Source organism: Myxocyprinus asiaticus, chromosome 21, assembly GCF_019703515.2.
Source record: "Myxocyprinus asiaticus isolate MX2 ecotype Aquarium Trade chromosome 21, UBuf_Myxa_2, whole genome shotgun sequence".
Classification (NCBI taxonomy): Eukaryota; Metazoa; Chordata; class Actinopteri; order Cypriniformes; family Catostomidae; genus Myxocyprinus; species Myxocyprinus asiaticus.
In genome coordinates, this window is record NC_059364.1 from 20,692,213 (window position 1) to 20,715,086 (window position 22,874).

The 22,874-nt window shown below is 46.5% G+C and overlaps 1 protein-coding gene across 8 annotated transcripts in view; it reads left to right on the forward strand.

Annotated features, from left to right (window-relative positions):
• LOC127411777 (regulating synaptic membrane exocytosis protein 1-like) overlaps positions 1 to 22,874 on the forward strand; it is a 168,915-nt gene that overhangs the window by 58,652 nt on the left and 87,389 nt on the right. For 7 of the 8 annotated variants that reach the window (XM_051647522.1, XM_051647524.1, XM_051647527.1 and 4 more), the window contains 2 exons: positions 5,313 to 5,526; positions 7,878 to 7,895. In XM_051647522.1, coding sequence (XP_051503482.1) covers positions 5,313 to 5,526; positions 7,878 to 7,895 — 232 coding nt within the window. The remainder of the gene's footprint in view (positions 1 to 5,312; positions 5,527 to 7,877; positions 7,896 to 22,874) is intronic. The other variant, XM_051647523.1, reaches the window with a different exon arrangement.

Below are 22,874 nucleotides of genomic sequence, written 5' to 3' on the forward strand. Positions count from 1 at the left end.
TGTTCATGATATCCATTACAGATGAATGATGTTTTTTAAGACAGTGATGTCTGAGGGATCAGAGATCACATGCATTCAGAAGTGGTTTTTGTCTTGCCCTTTACGCACCGAGATTTGACCAGGTTCCTTGAATCTTTTAACTATATTGTGCACTGTAGAGGGTGAAATGCCCAAAATCCTTCCAGTTTGTCTTTGGGGAACATTGTTCTCAAAGTGCTGGATTATTTGATGAAGCATCTGTTGGCAAATTGACAAATCTCGAATGATCTTTGCTCTTGAAGGACTAGGCTGTTCCCTATCTGTCACTCACTCGATGTTGTGTCGATATAGTGACACTAGGGGTCGCTCTTGGGAGCCCCAAACACCTCTGATCTTTGAGAAAAGGCCAATGGGAATTGGCAAGTGGAATTTGCATACCACTCCCCTGAACATACGGGTATAAAAGGAGCTGGTATGCAACCACTCATTCAGATTTTCTCTTCGGAGCCGAACGGTCGATGCTAACTGAGCTGAATTCTCATGGCTGTTCATTCACCTCTGCTGGGTCTGATAGCGCATTTCAGCGGCTTCTCCCCCCTCTGCACTGGTGCACTGCAGAGAATGCCCCTGGGCGCTTCAGCAGAAATAAAAGAGTATATTCTAAAAAAGAGTATATTTCTCTAAAAGAGCGGCACACACGGAATGTCTTTTTAAAGATGCCCTTCCATTTGTGTGTTATTCCTGGTTGCGGTCGTTATCTCTCGCCTTCTGACGGTCATGATCGCTGTCTTTCGTGTCTTGGTGCTGCCCACACGGAGACAGCGTTCGTGGATGGGTCATGTTCTCATTGCGAGAACATGTCCATGGCAACGATGCGGTCTTGCATAGTTGCGAAGGCAAGCCACCCTAGCGGCTCCACGCCCTGGTCCTTCTACCTATGGGTATGAGGCCATCGCGGCTAGCACTGGGGGCGATTTGGGGACCCCAAGGGATCCACCTCCGCCGGGTATCCCCCCATGGACCTCCCATTTCCCAGCACGCTCGTCTGCCCCGATCGGGCTTCCGGATGAGTCCGCCGGCTCGTCTCATGGCGAGTTCGACCTCTTGTTCGGAGCCCGCGAAAGTGATGAGTTATCGAACGCAGCATTGGAGAGTGGGCTCGTCCAGGCTGACGCAGGAGATGACGGACATGCTTTCCCGGGCAGCCGCGAGCGTCGGGCTAGAGTGGATCCCTCTGCTCTCCCCTGAACCCTCACGGCTCGATGATTGGTTCCTGGGCTCACGGTGCCACTCACAGCCACGCCCCGCCCCAGTTCCTTTCTTCCCGGAAGTGCACGAGGATCTGACAAGGTCGTGGGAGGCACGTTTTACTGTCCGGTCTCGATCTTTCAGCTCCCCCACCCTCACTACCCTCAATCCCTCGTGGTAAACCTATGCCCACAGAGTGCCGCCACCTGGCGCGGGCGCCCAAAGCTCCCATCCAAGGCCTGTAGGTTTACATCGTCCCTGACGGCCAAGGCCTACGGTGCCGCTGGACAAGCCACCTCCGCCCTGTATGCCATGGCTCTTCTGCAAGTCCACCAAGCCAAGGCGCTAAAGGAACTGCACGAGGGTAGTTACACCCCGGGATTGATGCAGGAGCTGTGCTCAGTGACTGACCTCGCCCTCCGGGCTACGAAGGTCACGGCATGGTCTTTCAGGTGGGCGATGTCCACCTTGGTGGTCCAGGAGTGCCACCTTTGGCTCAACCTGGTCGAGATGGGACTTTGCCCAGCAGTTCTCGGTGGTGAAGCAGCAGACGGAAGCTATCCGGCACATCCTGCCCCGGCGTGGCTCAAGATCCCACAGTCCGTCTGCTCGTCACCAAGGGCGTCCTCCCCGGCCCCGGCGTGGAGCCCACCGCAGGAAGCAGATGCCACCGGTCTCACGGCTGGCTGCCAAGAACCCGAGAAAGGCTTTGAAGTGCCCCTGAGACGGGCGACCCATGGACGAGGAAACCCGCTGCTCTGGACTTGGTAATCAGACCACTCCATCCCCCGGTGGAGGGCCGGGAAGAGAATCTTTTGTTACCTTTTCATTTAATTTCGCCACATGCCCAAGTGGCTGCGGTTCCCAAGAGTTCAGTAAAATAGCGGTTTCCTTGTTCCCTGGGTCACATTCCCGGTGCGCACGGCCGTCTAACTATACCCTGTACTGGGGTAGGTGCGCCACACCCATAGGTAACCCCATGCGACATATATCTTCCGCTAATTCGTTTCCCTGTTGGTAAACTGCGTCTTCCTTGGTCAGAGGCCCCTCTGCCCCAGTCACCATGTTCGTAGAAACTCCTCCCCCGTAGCATAGGACCTTCCATGGGACTTCTCCACATGACATACTTCTGACAAAGCTCGGCAAGACCATGTGACGTATTTCCACTCAAAATACCCCCCTCTCTCTGGGCGGGGTGTGGTCTCCATGGTGTCTTCCCCTTGGGAGTGACACCCCCCCGACGTAGACCTGGTGGCCCCAGTCGTTTAACAAATTTCACTCTTTTTTTGGGGGGGAGAGAAAAAAAAGAGAGGATAAGAGGCCACGACTTGGCTAGCCTCTCTCTATCTTTTGGGCAGTCGACTTGTTCCCGAAGGGCCGTTCGACACTCATAACAATGTTGGGGGAGGTTGCGTGTTGGCCTGGTGCGCTGCCCTTCACACACCGCCAATTCACGTAACACAGTTCAGCTAGTTGTAGTGTTTCATATAGGGACAACTTGTTTCACTACATCGACACAACGTCGAGTGAGTGACAGATAGGGAACATCCTGGTTACTTGCGTAACCTCCGTTCCCTGATGGAGGGAACAAGACGTTGTGTCCCTCCTGCCATAACACTGGAATACCCACTGAAATGGCTGGGACCTTGTCTCGGCTCCTCAGCACAAAACCTGAATGAGTGGTTGCATACCAGCTCCTATTATACCCGTATGTTCGGGGGAGTGGTATGCAAATACCACTCGCCAATTTTCATTGGCCTTTTATCAAAGACCAGAGGTGTTTCAGGCTCCCAGGAGTGACCCCTAGTGTCACTACATCGACACAACGTCTCGTTCCCTCCATCAGGGAACGGAGGTTATGCAAGTAACCAGGACATTTTTGGAGGCTCCCTATATACTATGACACGAATGCCTCACCTGTTTAACATATCCTGTTTCACATCGCCTTGTTATTTCAACTCATAAAATTGTTATTAGTCTTAAATTGCCCCTGTCTCAACTTTTTTGGAGCATGTTGCAATCATCTGATTTGAAATTACTGTACATTTTCAAACAACAAGGAAATTCACAAGGAAAAACATAATATAATGTGTAGTTGTAGTGCTTTCAATTTAGCAAAGGGTGAATATAATTTACAAATCACTCCATTTTGTTTTTATTAGCATTTTTCATACTGTCCCAACTTTTTCAGAATCGGGGTTGTACATCAAGCTGAGAAGAGCGTATGCCAACAGTAAACGTGATATGTTATTTTTTTAATTTGTATTTTTTTGATGTTAAAATAGCCTACTTTCTCCTATCCCAGCTTAATTTGTAGAGACAACTATAAAAATAAGCCATACGTACTGTAGGTTGATTCCAGTGTAAACACTGTGACTCTGTGGCACTATGAAAACACTGCTGTAGTCAATTTTCGTGAGGGTCTCAACAAACCTGACACAACAAAATTGGCTCAACCAGTGGTGTGAGTTTAGGACAGGACTACCTGTCCAATGAAAGACAGGGAAGGTGTTTGGAGAAAAATCTTTGAGTACACTTACAATTTCCTGTTTGCCCTTTACCTAGGTTTTGGCTGACAGGAAGTTTGCTGGGGATAATTTAGAGGAACAGGGGAGCAGTAGGGTGCACAGGGGGAGGGAGACCTGAGTTTGGGCTGGGGGCATGCAATGACATAATCTAGTTGTCTTTCTCAGGGGCAAATTCTGTATGGTTGGTCGCTTGTTCATCACATTCTGTAGGTAGCTTGTTCTCTTAACTCTCTATGTAGGTTGCTTATTTTAATATACGTCATATGATATCATCATGGCGGAGGAGTCTGTGAGGAAGACCCCTTTAGTGTAAATAAAGCTATGGACAGATTCATGCATGAGACTTCAGTTCTGTTTATTTGGCAGGGGTAAATCTTCTAATCCAATGTGTGGGGTGTGTACCTATTTGCTATTAATTTATCAGTCACTCTTTTGTTTGGATTATCTTTTTTGTTGTTCAACTTCAAGTAATCTTCATACATATGTAAGTGAATGTCTGAGATGACGCTTCCTGGTGGAGAAATACCAGAGAGAGAGAGAGAGAGAGAGAGAGAGGGAGGGAAAGAAAGAAATGTTTCATTCTGATATAAGATCAATGTGTTCTGTAGACTTTTCACTGTAGATTTTGCATCCCTGTTGTCCTTTGAAATCTCATGATACCATCAGCTTCATAAAGCTAACAGCCTCATATTATTTTGAGAATTACTGTTAAGTAACTGCTACAATACAATACTGCAACATACTATCTCAGACAACACATATTTTAAGAGTTGAATTAGGGTTTTCGACATGCTGACATAAAAGTCAGGCATTGGTTTATTTCTGTTCTATGAGGTTAATTGTGAAAAATAACTCAAAAGCTTAACTTGCTGTGGAATTTAACCAGTGAGACACGATGTTGTAGCTAAGGATGTAACCTAATGGTCAAGATTGGGGTGATGTAAACATTTGAGAACCAGCCATTAAATAACCCATATTGATATTGTGGGAACATGTACCCCCGATCTTTATTTGGCTACTAGGGCTGGGTAAAACATACATTTTTTAGTGCATTGTTGTCTTTATATCGATTCTTAAATCCCAAGATTGATTATTGCGACAACCCTCTACAGTGCTAGTAAATCTCTCGCATATGTGACCAAATTTCACACTATGTGACTAAAATTGTCTGTTTAAATATTTAATGTGATACATACAATTTCAAGACATCATATTTATTGATCAAATACGTTGATTTGAACATTTAAAAAAAGCTAAAATTTGACCAAAATGATGAAAATCTAATGATAAAATCTAATTTGTAAAATTAATATTTTCATAATATACCTAGTTAAACAGTCCCCTGTATAATTAACAGAATTAGCTGAGAATGTAAGGAAAATGGACATTATAACTGTACCCATATGAATATGAATTGAGTCAAATCGAGAGCTTGTGAATCTGAATCAGGTCGAATCGGGAAATCTGTATTACTAACCAGACCTAGTGGTTACGGCTCTGGTTGTTTTTGGAATCTAAATTCTGATCACTTTTTTGTCCTCTTTCTTTCTTGTCCAGTTTGCACCAGCAGTTTCCCAACTACAAGGAGCAGGTGAGGCGGATCGGGCCGGAGACCCAGCAAAGGCAGCAGGGCCAACACAAGGATGTCACCCCCACCTGTGGCATCTGCCACAAGACCAAGTTTGCTGATGGCTGCGGAAACCTGTGCTCCTACTGCCAGACTAAGTTCTGTGCCCGGTGTGGGGGAAGGGTCTCTTTGTGTTCTAATAACGTGAGTAACACCTACATTCCCTGTCTGCTTTCCATGCTTCTTTAACCACTGATTGGCAGACTTTTAAGCAGAGACAAGGAGAGAACAGTGAGCTGGTCGCAGAGCACTGGGTGGATGAGAGAAAGGTTAATTGGGCATTAGTCAGAGAAGATGATGCTGTTAGTCACCAGGGGGTCACCGCACACTCACGCTGGGATGCCCAAGTCATGCTGAGACTCCACAGGGGCAGCCGTACCATGCAAAGGGAAGCACCTGAAATGGTGGCCCACCTCCTGTAGTGTGATATTTACCTTTGCTTTCTATTCCCTCCACTGAGTCCAGAGCTAATTAGTGTTCACTAATAATGAGTGCAGTTTAGGGAGTCAACAGAAGGGGAGAATTAGCTCACAGACAGAGGTAGTAGATTAGGAGGTGAGGTGAATTCATATTCATAACTATTCACCAATTTAGTTACAGATATATCACATGTGGGCTTTTGTAGTAAATATTTAGGTTTTTATAGCTACACAATGAAACCAGGTCAATGTGCTGGAAATAAGGTCTAAAAGTAACATTTGCCGCACCTGCCAGTGGTGAGTGAATTGATAAATTTTACAAGATTTTTTAAAAGATTTTAGGGTACAGTAAGTGTGATTTGATTTGTTTACATCAGCTAGGGCCACATTATCGTTCTTATATTACAGTTATGTTGCAGTTCCTATTCGGTCAACTCCATTTTATTACACAGTTTAGTGGTAACTTTTTTTTAAATGACTGCTAAACTTAATAATTGTCCGTTGTCGCAACTATTGATTTCCAACATAGCTATTTTCGTTTCATGTCTTTAAATTACATGGACTCTTTCTTCAACTCAAATACATTTTTCAGGTCCATTTATTGTAGCCATGTGATAAGTGCTATTGATATTAAGGATGTTTTTTTTTCTTTCTTTTCGAGCAGCTGACTTCATTATCTCTTACCTACTTTATTTATTTACCAAAGCCATTTTTACTTGCATTTCGCTTTAGGCAAGTGTTCATTTTGAACCCTGTGATATAAACCTGTGAATGGGTATTTTAGAAAGCTCAGATATGACCAGTGAATGTATTATTATTATCTGTGGAGATCTGTGGAAAGGTGTTCAGGTGCTCTTGTCTGGGGGTGAGAAGGAACCAGAAGTCCCTCATGTGATGCTATGGAAGGAAAGTCTCTGTTGGTTGTGGATGGGTGCTGCCCTGAGGTTAGCTTCGCTAAAATGAGCGCATGTTGTTTCTCGAAGCCTTTTGGCTTGTGCTATTAATGAGAGTGGCAGGCTTGATAATGGAGTCACTGGATGCCTGTAGGTGAAACACAGAGAGCTACACCTACTCAATCTGGTGGACTGGAAACAGTAGCTAACAGCAATGAAATGCACTTAATAGATCCATTGCTATGAGTAGCCTGAGACCAGTTGGTCTAGACTGAATAGACCTGAGGAAGTTCAATACATCTGTTACGAAAATCATAACGCCCCACCCAACAGCCATCTAAAGAAGAATCAATAGAAGCACAGCAAGTGATGAAATGTTAAAAATGTTGATACTAGTAGTCTATATGATATGCAACAAAAATATTTTTTTTAGTGTTCCCTTTATATTGTGATTGTACAATCAAAAATACTGTGAATTAACTCAGAAGAATGAAAAGTCCCAAAATTCTCTCTTTAGCCCAGCCATGACAGACTCCAGACACTCCCATCTTTGTTTCCTTTAATCTTTTATAAGCAAAACATTGCCAGCATTAGTGCAAGGGCTATCCTGGGTTTTCACCCTGCTTTAGTGTGCTTTTTTTATTTTTTTCCAGTGGATGGTGTGTCTGTAGTTACTGTATAGTAGCGTTTTAGTGTCTGTGAGTATTCTTTGGATGGTAAATCTACTGTAATGTTCTCGTTTTCATTGACCCCTTCCTACATTAATTTCCACTGGGAATTATTCATTGAAAATCTCATTGTAAATCTCATTGCAAAAGGCTGCACCTCCTAGCTTTGCCCTGTGGGTGGCAACATACTTGCAAATTTACACCACCATACGGAGCACACTTGCATGATCATGAACAATTCCTTAATGATTATGTCTGGTGTAAAATATTCCTAGACATTTTGTTTTTCATAACTAGACAATACAATTTAAGTTGACAACTTTTGGTGCTGTTACTGGCAGTATGGGAGCTGATATTTGTGCTTCTGTTTTTGGATTTTATTCCAATGTGCTTCTAAATGATCTCATGTTTTCAAATGTGATTATAATTTTTATACACCTCTCTCTCTTCTTCTCCTCCTCCACCCACCATCCGTTTTCTCTCTCTCTTGCTGTGCTGCTCCTGTGACACTAAAGAAGAAGGAGGACAAAGTGGTTAGTATTTTCTATTCTCTTTACATGACTGTGCAATGAAAAGGCTGACATGAAACTGTTCAATCCCCTCAAATTCACATATACAAGCTCTTCATCTTAAAATGGGCTGTCACCTCATGGTCAAACTGATCAGCTCTTGAAGAGCTAACCTCTTTCTGTGTGCGTTTTAGGTTTATAATGTACGAGTAAATGAAGCAAGAGCACTATTGTGCACTATTTTGCTCATTTACACTGCATTAGTAGCTGACATTGTGGGAGCCGTATAATAATACCATGCTGAAGATAGGGCAATGCCCACTAGCCAACAGGGTAGTAAAAAGACATTGCTATAACAACGCCTTTATATTGAAAAATAGGATGGAAAGTGGATGAACAATAAACCATATGGCTCGATGCCAAGAAAGAGACAATGTCTCAGCACATCTTCTTATTTAGCAGGAAGGAGGGGAGCAGGGCAGTCGCCTGGCCAAGGGCTTTGGTACAATGACACTAGCCAACAGGGTAGTGAAACATTGCTTGCATGATCTCATTCATACCAGGGGGAATTGAGAGAACACAGTTTTTGATCTAACACCCAATTCAACGATACTAACCAACTGATCAGTGATCACTGGATAATCAACCCTCCTCCTCTGTGAATATATGAGAAGAGAGGAAAGATACATGCAGGTTATAAAACTTGGAAAAGGTGTTAGGGGAAGCCCAAACTGCAGCAAGACATACATGTATGTCTTTTAGTGACACACTCTTTGCCCATGCCCAGGAGGAGACCATACTCCTGGTGGAATGAGCTTTAACACCCATGGGACACTGTATGCCTTGCAAATCATAATTGAGCCTAATGGCATCCATGACCCAGTGGAAAAGTCTTTGCTTGGAGATGGCCAACCCCTGTGAATGGCCTTCAAAGAAAACAAAGAGTAGTTCAGACACCCTGAATTGACTCGTTTAGTCAATGTACATGCATAATGCCCTCACAGGGCAGTGGATATGTAATCTTTTAGTCTCGTCTGACTCAATGGGTGGAGGAGAGAACACCTTCAGGGTAACAACCTGAGCTTTAATAGGGTTGCCAGCTCTTTGGGCACATAACCCTTTCTGAGCTTGAGAATGCTTTGACAGGCCTGGTCCAAACTCTAAACAAGGGTTGCTGACCGAAAAGGCCTGATGGTCCCTTTCATGTTTGACTGATGCCAAAGCGAGTAGCAGCACAGTTTTCAAAGAGAGTAAAAAGTCTGATTGCGACACCGGTTGCGACAACCCTATTGTGTCAGACGAGCCCTGTTAAGAGGCCAGACATGCAGTCTACATAGCTCTGGCTGAAAATATCAGAGAAGCAGAGGCAGGACCCAAATGCAGAGTTAAAAAAACAAGGAAAATTATTTTTACAAAAACAAAAGCAAAAACAATTACAAACACCCACAATGGGGAAAAACAATAAACGTAAACTACAATAATCCAGGATGGGGTAGGGGAAACAGGACAACAGGACCGACCGGACTGAATAGGGAAGTGATCGTGAGCAGGACCGAAATGAGACAGGACCGACTGAACACACAAGATGAACTGGCACTGGACAGCACACACGAGGAGACTAAAATAGGAAAGGAAATCGAACAGGTTAATGCAGGGCAGGTGTAACAAATGAACTAATAATAAGCAAACAAGGAGGCAGGGTATGACGAAAGACAGAGACACATGGCGATACAGAAACAAACAAAGCCACGTGCTCTCACAAGACAACAAAACACCCAAATTGCATGAGCGCACATCGGCAAGAATATAAGGCAATATACGCCCATGTCAACGGATAAACAAGATGAGAGAATGTGTAGCAACGCCAAACAAAGCAATGACATGCATTCTCACGCTAAACGAAACCTGACCACACATTGCAAGGCAAATGTCACACGATGCACACAACAGGCGACAAAAACAAGAAAGGACACCTGTGTGAGAGTTCAGCCACACACACAACCGACACCTCAGACCGAAGTGACCGAACCTCAGCACAACATGAAGACAGCTCGCGACCTGGGCGAGCAACGCGAGGCACACCCGTGTTCGCGAGAGACAGGCTTAAACTTTTGACACGAGTGCATGCTGCCAAGATGACATAAGCGTGATGCACCCACGTTAGTAATAGACAGACATGGAGCAAGAGTGTCTGGATCCCGACACCGACCGAACCAGACAGGAAGTCAGGACCCAGACACCATTCTCCAGACATGAAACAAGACAGACCAAAGAGCGCAAGGCAGGGAATAGAACTGAAACCGTGTACCCACACAAAGACAGACAACAAAACACAAGACAGACATAGGACGATAATGCCACGGTCCTGTCAGACAAAAACCCAGACTGACAGAGTGACAGAAAATGCCAGATTGTGCCTCAAGCTTGTGAGAGCAGATCCCTCCTCAACGAAATTTCCGGGGCTGAGGACGTGACTCGCTCCAGAGGAGCACTTGGCTCACCAGGTTCAGCATTGGGCATGACTGTACTCCTCCTTGGCAATTTATATACGCCACAATTGCCATGCTGTCCGAACGAATCAGAATGTGAGACCCTTGCTTGTCTGATCGAAAGGCTTTCAGAGACAAGAGGACTGCTAGCACCTCCAGAAGATTTATGTGCCACACAGTTTGTGCATCTGTCTAGGTGCCAAATGCCCGATGTTCATTGCACAGAGCTGCTCAGCCTGTGTTGGATGCGTCCATGGCCACAACTTTGCATCTGCCCATCTTGGTGAATGTCACACTTTCCACTAAAATGCGGTTCTCCTCCAAATAGCTAGCATGGCTAAACAGTGATGTATCACTAGGAGGTTACCATGTCACCAAACGTGATGAGGGATCCTCGAGCTGAGCCAGCACTGGAGATGTTTTATCCATAGCAAGCCTAGCGGGTTGACACCAGCTGCAATGGCTATAAAACCTAGCGCTCGCTGGAACTGATGCAATGGCAGGGTTCTCCCCAACTTGAACCTTGTCAAGTGTAAGAGAATGGACTGAACACGTTAGTCGGTCAGGTGTGCCGACATGGCAACCAAGTCGAGTTTTATTCCTAGGAAGGAAACTTGCTGATTTAGCACCAAAACGCTCTTTCTCCAATTGACCCTAAGGCCCAGCTGCTCCAAACGCATGAGCAACAGATCCCTGTATTTGCAGGCCTGTGCCTCTAGCAGAAGCCAATCATCGAGGTAATTCAATATGCGGATGCTGCTCAGCTTCAGCGGATCAAGCGCTGCATCGACACATTTCATGAATGTGTGAAGAGCCATGGCGAACCCCAAGGGCAGAACACTGAACTGGAATGTAGTCATCTCGAAGGAAAATCTCAAGAACGGCCTGTGTCGAGGGGCAAACTGCACATGAAGTTATGCATATTTTAGGTCGATAAATACAAACCAGTCTAGAGTGCAGACACGAGACAGGATCTGTCTCTGAATAATCGTCTTGAATGGAGACTTCCTGAGTGTCTGATTCAAGGGTCTCAAGTCCAGTATGGGTCGCATTCCCCCGTTTTTTTACTTTACAGCTGGGACGAGGTCCAAAAAGTGCCCCTTCTGCTTGGGTCCAGGCTACTCGGCTTGCTTTTTCACTGTCACCCTGACATCTGTCTATGGGAATGAACTAGGTTCATGCTTATATCACTCTGTTTGGCTGTATGCTGCCTGACATTGAGCGTGAGTGACCAAGCTGGGCTACAGAGCTACCCCGCCTCGAGAGGATTTGTCTGTAGGCCAGCGATAGCTTCTTCGCCGATTGAAACCTCTCTATGAAAGCATCAGTACCATCACCAAAGAGGCCCTGCTGACACACTGGGGCATCAAGCAAGACAGCCTAGTCCTTTTTGCTCAGATCTGACATCTGTGAGTATACATAGTTTGAATGGATGCACTGGCTTAAATTTCCATGCACCGGAGACATGAGCTCTTGCTGAATATGGAGAGTGCCATGTCTTTACCAGCTGTTCGAGGACCAGGTCTCAGCATCAAAGGCCTCCAATGATATAGCATCTTTTTCCTTATCAACCTCACCAGCAAACGTGATAGAACCATGCCCATCGATCATAGGGCGCAGGTCATCACGAGTGAACCGAACGGGTGAAGACATTACATATAGAGAAGAAGAGGTGTGCAAGGCTTGTGCCGACAGCAAATACTCTTTATAATCTCTAAATTCTATATCTCATTCTCATGCTCTTCCTTCATTTGGTCCCTTGGGAGACACAGAAGGAGCGAAGCAGGAGCAAAGCAGGAGGGAGGGAGACCGGCTCCAACTTTCCTAATGAAAGCAAGCTGCAAGCACAGCATCCTAAGCTTCATGCATTCAAAGTGAACACAATCGTACCCCATGAGTGTTCATGGCCCGTCAAACATAGGAATACAGAATATCGCTTACAAGTTGGAAAAAACTTGTAAAACATTATCAACTTTACAAAGACGTTTTTCAGCAAATGGCTCTTTTAGTTTGTTTATCACAGTCAAAACAAACACAATGAAAACAAACTTGCAACACTGAAAGTGTTTTAAGGATATGCTTTTTAATTTGATGGAGCACACAGGGAAAAGGAGTTCCACTCTCTGACCAGGTGCAAATTAGAACAGCAAAGCCTTGGTTTATGGTTCTAGTGCACAAGACATGTCTATGCAACCCTGAAAGAGGAAAATTTCTGATGGTGTGACACCAGGCTCCAGCTTATATTCACACAATGACCAATGGATAAGGCAGAGGGCTAAGCGTCACCAGCAAACCAAATTGGTGTGATGGTATAGGGATTCAATGTCATTGCCCCTAGAAGGAGCTCCCAAAGCATCAGCTACTGACACATCGCCAAAGTTACTGATTTGAAAGGGAACCATAGTTAGCATATCAAAATAAACCTTTTAAAGGGAGGAAACATTTTACCTACAATTAGCAAAAGCACAAGCCTCCTGTATATATGGGTGTGTCCAACCTATTTGCAACCTATTTGCACAATTATTCTTTGTAAATCACCTGCAATACAACAAATAGCACACACAATTTGTTAGACTGCACAAACAAATTAGTACCCTTTATTTGTAATCTTAGTAAATCAGGGCCTGTGTGTATGCTAATGTATAATGTCTGTCCTGCTTGGGCTGCTTTACTGTACAGACTGTTAAAAAGCCTTTATAATGTACAGTGCATTTAGAAAGTATTCAGACTCCTTCATTTTATTTTTCACATTTTGTTATGTTGCAGCCTTCTGCTAAAATGCTTTAAATTATTTATTTTTTTCACATAAATCTACACTCCATACCCCATAATGACAAAGCAAAAACCAGATTTTTGATAACTTTGCAAATTTATTAAAAAGAAAAAACTGAAATATTACATTGACATAAGTATTCAGACCCTTTGCTATGACACTTGAAATTTAGCTCAGGTGCATCCTATTTCTCTGGGTCATCTTTGAGATGTTTCTACACTTTGATTGGAGTCCACCTGTGGCAAATTCAATTGATTGGACATGATTTGGAAAGGCACACACCGGTCTATATAAGGTGTCGCAGCTGAAAATTCATATCAGAACAAAAACCAAGCCACAAGGTCAAATGAACTGCCTGCAGAGCTCAGAGACAGGATTGTGTCAAGGCACAGATCTGGGAAAGGCTACAAAACATTTTCGGCTGCACTGAAGGTTTCCAAGAGCACAGTGGCCCTCATAATTCTTAAATAAAAGAAGTTTGAAACAATCAGGACTCTTCCTAGAATTGGCTGCCCGGCCAAACTGAGCAATCGTGGGACAAGGGCCTTGGAAATAAAGGTTGCCAAGAACCCGATGGTCACTCTGGTTGAGCTCCAGAGATCATGTGTGGAGATGGGAGAAACTTGCAGAAGGACAACCATCACTGCAACACTCCACCGATCTGGGCTTTATGGCAGAGTGACCTGACGGAAGCCTCTCCCCAGTTCAAAAACATAAAAAAGCACCTAAAGGACTCTCAGATTGTGAGAAACAAGATTCTGTGGTCTGATGAAAGGAAGATTGAACTGTTTGGCCTCAATTCCAAGCGTCACGTCTGGAGGAAACCAAGCACCGCTCATCACATACGCAATACCATCACATAATACAACCGAATCTCTTGAGAGACCTGAAAATGGCTGTCCACCGATGGTCCCCATCCAACCTGACAGAGCTTGAGAGGATCTGCAGAGAAGAATGTCAGAAAATCCCTAAATTCAGGTGTGCAAAGTTTGTCGCATCATACCCAAAAAAGACTTGAGGCTGTAATCGCTGCCAAAGGTGCTAAGTACTGAATTAAGAGTCTGAATACTTATGTAAATGTGATATTTCAGTGTTTTCTTTTTAATAGATTTGCAAAGTTATCAAAAATCTGGTTTTTGCTTTGTCATTATGGGGTATGGAGTGTAGACTGATGTGAAAAAACAAATTAAAGCATTTTAGCATAAGGCTGCAACATAACAAAATGTGAAAAACATGAAGGGGTCTGAATACTTTCTGAATGCACTGTATGTCCACTGTGTCTTCTCCCAGGGAGCTGCATTTGTTAATCAGAACAGTGCCATACACTTCAGTGCTGCACAAAGATCCCTGTAAATGCAATCCAGAGCTCATTATCCCAATGATTATCGGGTCTCTTGGTTATATCTGTGTTTTCTTCTTTAGCCAAGCATTTCCCTCTGAGTGCTGCTGTTTTTGAAGTCAGATTCTTTTCCCTAGGCAGTACACTCACCTCCCTTCTTTCTCTCTCTCACTCTCTCAATCTATTGTTCTCTCTCTCTTTCTTGATTTTCCAAGGATCCATTTTAAACTATGGTCAGCTGGGATAGACTTTTTCATTGTGCCTTTTTACACCAGAATTTTAATGATACTGGAAAACACAAACAATGTGTCATTCCTTTGCCCACCCCGTCACCATGAAATTATTAGTATTGATCTTTCCTTTCTTCCTTTGCATCTGGTTTGTGGAAGCATCACTGACTAGGACTTAAGACCTGTGTGTCCGTCTCTGCAGTCAGACAGTACAAGGAATGGGTCATAATGGTTGACTGATCAACTGTCTTCCAGCAACCGACTGGTCCATTTGTGATGTTGACTAGTAGTCTAGATTATTTCTTATATATTTTTAGTTTTGATATATTTTAACTGTTAGACAGTTTGCATGGTAAAACCCTCTCAGAAAAGTAGCTTCTTTAAATTCGACCATTTAATGCATCACCACTACAACATACTTATTCAGCCGGATCTCTTAGGCCAGTGCTTTGGATCTCACACTATTTTTGAGCACGAGGATTGCATTTTTAAGACAGTATGTCAAGTAAAAAATATTCTAATTTAAAAAAAGTGCATTGAGATCTAGCTGTTTTTGAATGCACGAATGCATATGTCTGGTGAACCCGAAACCAGACTAATTATACAGGGATTCCTTAAAGCAGTATAATTTTAAGGTTTTTTTCAATGTACCCATTTTTTTTTATTATTTTATACATTTTTAATATGCATAGTGAACTAAAAGTAAATCATTTTGAGGTTTATTTATCCGAAAAGTGTAACACTGTGGCTCTATGGAACTTTCAAAACATTCTTCTGTTTATTTGAGCATTCTGACACAGCAAAAAACACTGGCTCGACCAATTATACGAATTTGGCGTGGCACTATCTGTTTGTACAACCAATGAAAGATGAGGGGATTTTTCTTGAATCTTTTGAAAACTGATTATTTTACCACTAGTGGCGCAGAAATAACACACTTTAGCTTTTAAACTGATTAGTCAACTATTATATATATATATATATATATATATTGCAATCAGTTGCAATCAAAATTATTCAACCCCCCTGACCAGCAATACATTCTGGTGATGTGAATTAAAACACATCAACTAAAACCTCCGTAAACAGTCAAAGTACGTTTTTAATACACGTTTGAGTGATTTTGAGAGCAAAGAGTTCAGTTAACCCAAATTTAAAAATAAAAAATAACTAATTCTCTCCACAAATATCGTCAAAAATATTCAACCCCCAAAGTCAATCATTTGTGGAGCATTCTTAATCCTTAATAACAGCAAATAAATGTTCCCTATCTGTCACTCACTCGACGTTGTGTCGATGTAGTGACACTAGGGGTCACTCTTGGGAGCCCCAAACACCTCTGCTTTTTTTAAAAAAGGCCAATGAGAATTGGCGAGTGGAATTTGCATGCCACTCCCCCAGACATATGGGTATAAAAGGAGCTGGTATGCAACCACTCATTCAGATTTTCTCTTTGGAGCCGAGCGGTTGTATTCAGTGCACTGAATTCAATTCCCTCCAAAGACGCATCTCAAAACTGCTGGATTTACGACATATTTCAGTGGCTTCTCCCCCTCTGCACTCGTGGAGTGCAGAGAACACCCCTGGGAGCTTCGACAGAGCAAAAATAAGAGAGTATTTTCTAAAAGAGTATATTTTCATTCACAAAAAGAGCGGCACACGCGTATTTTTAAAGATGCCTTTCCATTTGTGTGTTATTCCTGGTTGCGGTCATTATCTCTCCGCTTCTGACAGCCACGATCACTGTCTTATGTGTCTGGGCACTGCCCACGCAGAGACATCGTTCATGGATTAGTCATTTCCTCATTGTGAGAACATGACCATGGCAACGTTGCGGTCGCGGCTTGCTTTCGTAAGAAACCGCGTCGGTTAGCACTGGGGGCGATTTGGGGACATCAATGGGACCACCTCCGCCGGGTATACCCCCACGGACCTCCCATTCCCCAGCACGCTTGCTTGCCCCGATCTCATCTCGTCTCAGCACAAGTTCGACTTCTCGTTCGGAGCTCGGGAAGACGATGCGTTATCGAGCGCAGCATCGGAGAGCGGGCTCGTCCAGTCTGACGCAGAGGCTTCGGCTGGGCTTCCTCCTTCGGGAACGGTCGGCCAGTCTCACGCCGATGCGGAAATGACGGACATGCTTTCCCTGAACCCTCGCGGCTCGACGATTGGTTCCTGGGCTCGGGGCGCCGCTCGCAGCCACGCCCCGCCCCCGTTCCTTTCTTCCCAGAAGTGCATGAGGAGCTGACAAGATCGTGGGAGGCACCTTTTACTACCCGGTCCCGGTATTTCAGCTCCCCCGCTCTCACTACCCTCGATGGTGGAGCGGGCAGGGGGTATTCGGTGATCCCCCAGGTGGATAAAGCACTCGCGGTGCAGAGCACCGCCACCTGGCACGGGTGCCCAAAGCTCCCATCCAGGGCCTGTAGGTTTACGTCGTCCCTGATGACTGTGGCCTGCGGTGCCGCTGGACAAGCCGCCTCTGCCCTGCATGCCATGGCTCTCCTGCAAGTACACCCAGGATTGATGCAGGAACTGCGCTCGGCGACCGACCTCACTCTCCGGGTGATGAAGGTCACAGCGCGGTCTCTCGGGCAGGCGATGTCCACCCTTGTGGTCCAGGAGCACCACCTTTGGCTCAACTTGGTTGAGATGGGAGAAGCGGACAAGACACGGTTCCTTGACGTCTCCATTTCCCAGGTTGGCCTGTTTGGCAACGCCGTTGAGGACTTTGCCCAGGAGGCCTTACAACATATCCTGCCCCGGCGTGGCTTAAGACCCCGAACCCTGTCTGCTCATCGCCAAGGGCGTCCTCCTGCAGCAACAACACCGGCTTCGCCGCAGCCTGCCCCCATGACCCGGCTCCGGCGTGGAGCCCTCTGCAAGAAGCAGACGCCACCTATCTCGTGGCCGGCCGCTAAGAACCCGAGGAAGGCTTCGAAGCACCCCCGAGATGGTCGACCCAGGGGCGAGGAGACCCACTTCTCTGGGGCTGGTCGACAGACCACTCCATCCCCCGGTGGAGGGCCGGGAGGAGAATATTTTGTCGCCGCATGCCCAGGAGGCTGCGGCACCCAAAATCCTGACAAAAGAATGTTTCCCTCGTATCCTGGGTCACATATCCGGTGCGCACGGCCGTCGTCATGACCACTGTCCACCGTCCCATTTTGGCAGGTATGGTGCTCCTGCGGCGGACCCCCCGCCCTTGTGCGCCCAGCTGTGGCATAAACATGCCCACACGGGATTGGTTCCAGTGGACTACAGGAACGAGATTCCTCCTCCCCCCTTCTCGGCCAAACTTATGGTGGGCGGCAGGAGCCAGGTAAGTGCTTTGATGTCTCTGTACTCGTGGCACCTCAAGCTCCGCCCTGCCGCAAGGCCCCACCCGCAGGTACGTCCGACGTGATCATTCCCTTGGTCCCCCTCACCCGGAGTTTAGGCGCATGGCTTGCGCTTTCCAACCCGTTGTGATGGCTGACCCGGACCGTCCGACTCGGCTACGCGATTCAGTTCGCCAGGCACCTGCCCAGGTTCAGCGGCGTCCGCTTCACCTTGGTGAAGGGCGAGAATGCCGTTACCTTGCTTGTGGAGATTGCTACCCTTCTGCGCAAGGGCGCGATAAAGCCTGTCCCTCCAGCCGAGATGAAGAAAGGGTTCTACAGCCCTTACTTCATCTTACCGAAGAAAGGCGGTGGGTTGCGACCAATCCTGGACCTGCGAGTACTGAACCGGGCTTTGCACAGACTCCCGTCCAAGATGCTGATGCAAAAACACACCCTAATGTGCGTCCGGCATCAATATTGGTTCACGGCGGTAGACCTGAAGGGCGTGTACTGCCACGTTTTAGTCTTACCTCGACACAGACCCTTCCTGTGGTTTGCCTTCGAAGGCCAGGCATACCAGTACAAGGTCCTCCCCTTCGGCCTGTCCTTGTCCCCTCGTGTCTTCACGAAGGTCGCAGAGGCAGCCCTTGCCCCGCTAAGGGAAGTGGGATTCCGCATTCTCAACTGGCTAATCCTAGCTCACTCTCGAGAGTTGCTGTGCGCACTCAAGGACCTCATGCTCCGGCACCTCAGCCAACTGGGGCTTCGGGTCAACTGGGAAAAGAGCAAGCTCTCCCCGGTTCAGAGCATCTCTTTTCTTGGTTTGGAGTTGGACTCAGTCTCGATGATTGCACGCTTCACGAACGAGAGTGTGCAGTCGGTGCTGAACTGTCTGAAGGCATTCAGACGGAGGGCAGCGGTTCCACTGAAACTTTTTCAGAGGCTCCTGGGGCATATGGCATCCTCAGCGGCGGCCACACCGCTCGGGTTGATGCATATGAGACCGCTTCAGCACTGGCTTCAGACTAGAGTCCTGAGATGGACATGGCGCCACGGGACACATCACGTGACCATCAAGCCGATCTGTTGCCGCCTCTTCAGCCCTTGGACCAACCTTGCATTTCTACGGGCAGGGGTTCCCCTAGAGCAGGTCTCCAAGCACGTCGTGGTTACCACAGGCACCTCCAAGACGGGCTTGGGCGCCGGACGCAACGGGCACAAAGCTGCCGGCTCCTGGACTGGCCCGCGGCTGCGTTGGCACATCAAATGCCTAGATTTTTTGGCAGTACTGCTCGCCCAGCGGAGGTTCCAGCCATTGATCCAGGGCAAACACATGTTGGTCCGGACGGACAACACAGCGATGGTAGCATACATCAACCATCAAGGCGGTCTACACAAATATGTGTTTCCCCCAGTGAGCCTACTTGCACAGACTCTGTGCAAGGTCAGGGAGGACGAGGAGCAGGTCATCCTAGTAGCAACCTACTGGCCCACCCAGACGTGGTTCTCAGATCTCACGCTCCACGCGACAGCCCCCCCTGATGAATTCCCCTGAGGAAGGACCTTCTTTCTCAGGGATGGGGCACCATCTGGCACCCGTGACCAGACCTCTGGAATCTCCACATCTGGCCCCTGGCCGGGACGTGGAAGACCTAAGTGGCCTACCACCCGCGGTGGTAGACACAATCACTCAGGCTAGGGCTCCCTCTATGAGGCACCTGTGTGCCTTGAAGTGGCGTCTGTTCACTAAGTGGTGTTCTTCCCGATGCGAAGACCCCCAGAGATGCGCAGTCGGATCGGTGCTTTCTTTCCTGCAGGAGAGGCTGGAGGGGTGGCTGTCCCCCTCCACCTTGAAGGTGTATGTAGCCGCTATTTCGGCTCATCACGATTCAGTAGATGGTAAGTACTTGGGGAAGCATGACTTGATCATCAGGTTCCTGAGAGACTCTAGGAGGTTGAATCCCTCCAGACCACACCTCGTCCCCTCGTGAGACCTCTCTGTAGTCCTTCGGGGTCTACAGGGAGTTCCCTTTGAGCCCTTGGAGTCAGCTGAGCTTAAGGCACTCTCTTTGAAGACTGCCCTCCTGACTGCACTCACTTCCATCAAAAGGGCAGGGGACCTGCAGGCATCCTCTGTCAGTGAATCGTGCCTGGAGTTCAGTCCAGGTTACTCTCACGTGATCCTGAGACCCCGACCGGGCTATGTGCCCAAGGTTCCCACAACTCCTTTTAGGGATCAGGTGGTGAACCTGCAAGTGTTGCCCCAGGAGGAGGCAGACCCAGCCTTGGCATCGCTGTGTCTGGTGCGAGCTTTACGCATCTATTTGGATCGCACGCAGAGCCTTATAAGCTCCGAGCAGTTCTTTGTCTGCTTTGGTGGACAGTGGAAAGGAAGCACTGTCTCCAAACACAGGATTGCCCACTGGGTCATTGACGCCATCGCGATGGCATATCAGGCTCAGGACATGCCACCCCCTGTGGGGTTACGAGCCCACTCTACCAGGAGTTTGGCGGCCTTCTGGGCCCTGGCCAGTGGCGCCTCTTTGGCAGACATCTGCAGAGCAGTGGGCTGGGCAACACCCAACACCTTTGCGAGGTTCTACAATCTCCAGATTGAGCCGGTCTCATCCCGTGTATTGGCAGGCACGAGCAGATAATTTCCAGGACAGCTGGCCGGGTGTACTGCTTATGCATAGGGCCTTTCCCCTCCCTTGAGGTGAAGACGTGTGCTCTTGACTCCCAGTCGTGTTCACAGACTGTGATCCCTGGATGAATTTCCTCCTTAGCCCTCTGGCAGTTGAGTTTGTGGAGAAACTCGCTGACCGGCCCAGTATATGCGCTAATGAGTCCCTGTACTGAGGTACGTGCTCCACATGTGCTGGTTCCCTGAAGGTGACCCCACGTGATATCTTCTGCAAAATCGTTTCCCTGTCAGCAAACTGCGTCTTCCTTGAGCAGAGGCCCCTCTGCCTCGGTTGTCATGCTCTGTAGAAATTCCTCCCCCTTCGGGTAGGACCTACCATGGGACCTCTCCACATGACATACTTCTGACAAGACTCCGTAAGACCATGTGACGTATTCCACTCAAAATACCCCCCCCCCCCTCTTTTTGGGTGGGGTGTGGTCTCCGCGGTGTCTTCCTCTTGGGAGGGACACCCCCCGACGCAGACACTTATGGCTCCCAGTCAGTTAACAAATTCCACTCTTTTTGGGGAGAAAAGAGAGGGAAAGAGGCCTCGGCTGGGCTAGCTTGTCCCTATAGTTGGGCAGTTGACTTGTTCCTGATGAACCGCTCGACGCTCATAAGAGCATTGGAGGAGGTTATGCGATGGCCTAGTGCACTGGCTATGAGGCACACAGCGTCAGTTCACGTAACACAGTTCAGATAGTTGTGGCGTTTTGTATAGGGACCACTAGTGTCACTACATCGACTCAACGTCGAGTGAGTGACAGATAGGGAACGTCCTGGTTACTTTTGTGGAGGGAACGAGACATTGTGTCCCTCTTGCCACAACGCTGAACTACCTGCTTAAATGACCGGGACCTGGTCTTGTCTCCTCAGCACAAAACCTGAATGAGTGGTTGCATACCAGCTCCTTTTATACCCGTATGTCCGGGGGAGTGACATGCAAATTCCACTCGCCAATTCTCATTGGCCTTTTTTTTTTAAAAACAGAGGTGTTTGGGGCTCCCAAGAGTGAACCCTAGTGTCACTACATCGACACAATGTCTCGTTCCCTCCATCAGAGAACGGAGGTTACAAAAGTAACCAAGACATTTCAGGTAAGTGTTCTCAGGCTTCAGACACCTCTCTATTAGAATTTTTACACATTTCTCATGAGCAAAAGCTTCCAGCTCATTGACATTCTTTGGTTTCTGTGCTTCTACTGCTTCCTTGAAATCCCAACAAAGGTTTGCAATGGGATTTTAATGATGGACTGAAAGGGCCATTTAAGGACATTCCACGACCTATCCCTGAACCAGATTTTGGACAACTTGGATGTATCCTTGTTGTTATTGTCTTGCTGGGAAGTCCAGTGATCACCGAGCTTCAATTTACACACTGAAGGCATCAAATTGTTCATGCCAAAATGGCCTGATACCTGAAAGAATCCATGGTGTCAGTCACATAGTCAGGATAGCTATTTCCTGCAGCCGCAAAACACCCCCATAACAGGACTGACCCACCTCCATGCTTGTCTGTGGGGATGGTGTCGTTCTTGTCATCACCTTATCATCTTACTCCAGACATACTGCTGACCCATGGGTCTAAAACTATTTTTCAGTTTAGTGTCATACGTCTATAAAACCTTCTTCCAGGACTCCACAGGTCTTTCCCAATTACTTCTTGAATATTCAAGTCAACATTTCCCTTGGTGAAGTTTTGCTTTCTTCCACATCCCAAGAAGGTTGCTGTTGTACCATATTTAAAAAATGTATGAATGGTGCTGCCAGTTTTGTCTATTGGAAATTGAAGTGCCTTGGAAATGTACTTTTAGCCATGACCTTTCTTGTGTAATGAAATAATCTCCTCTATTAGCTTTTGAGACATCTTATTTTAATTGCATTTTTTGCATAGAAATACATTTTTGTATTTTTACATTACAATGATAAACTTAAATTTGAAAACTTAAATAAGTGCCATTGCAGATTGATGACTTAATTTTGTTTTAAAACAATTACTTGTGTAGCCTTACATATTTAAGGAACAGCTACATGCAATAGGGGTTGAATAATTATGACATGGCTGTATTTTTAAAAAATTCTGCTATTTAGAAATATTAGGTTATATATCCACACTATGACTTTGAATATGTCACACTACTGATGTAGATGTAAAGTTTAAAAA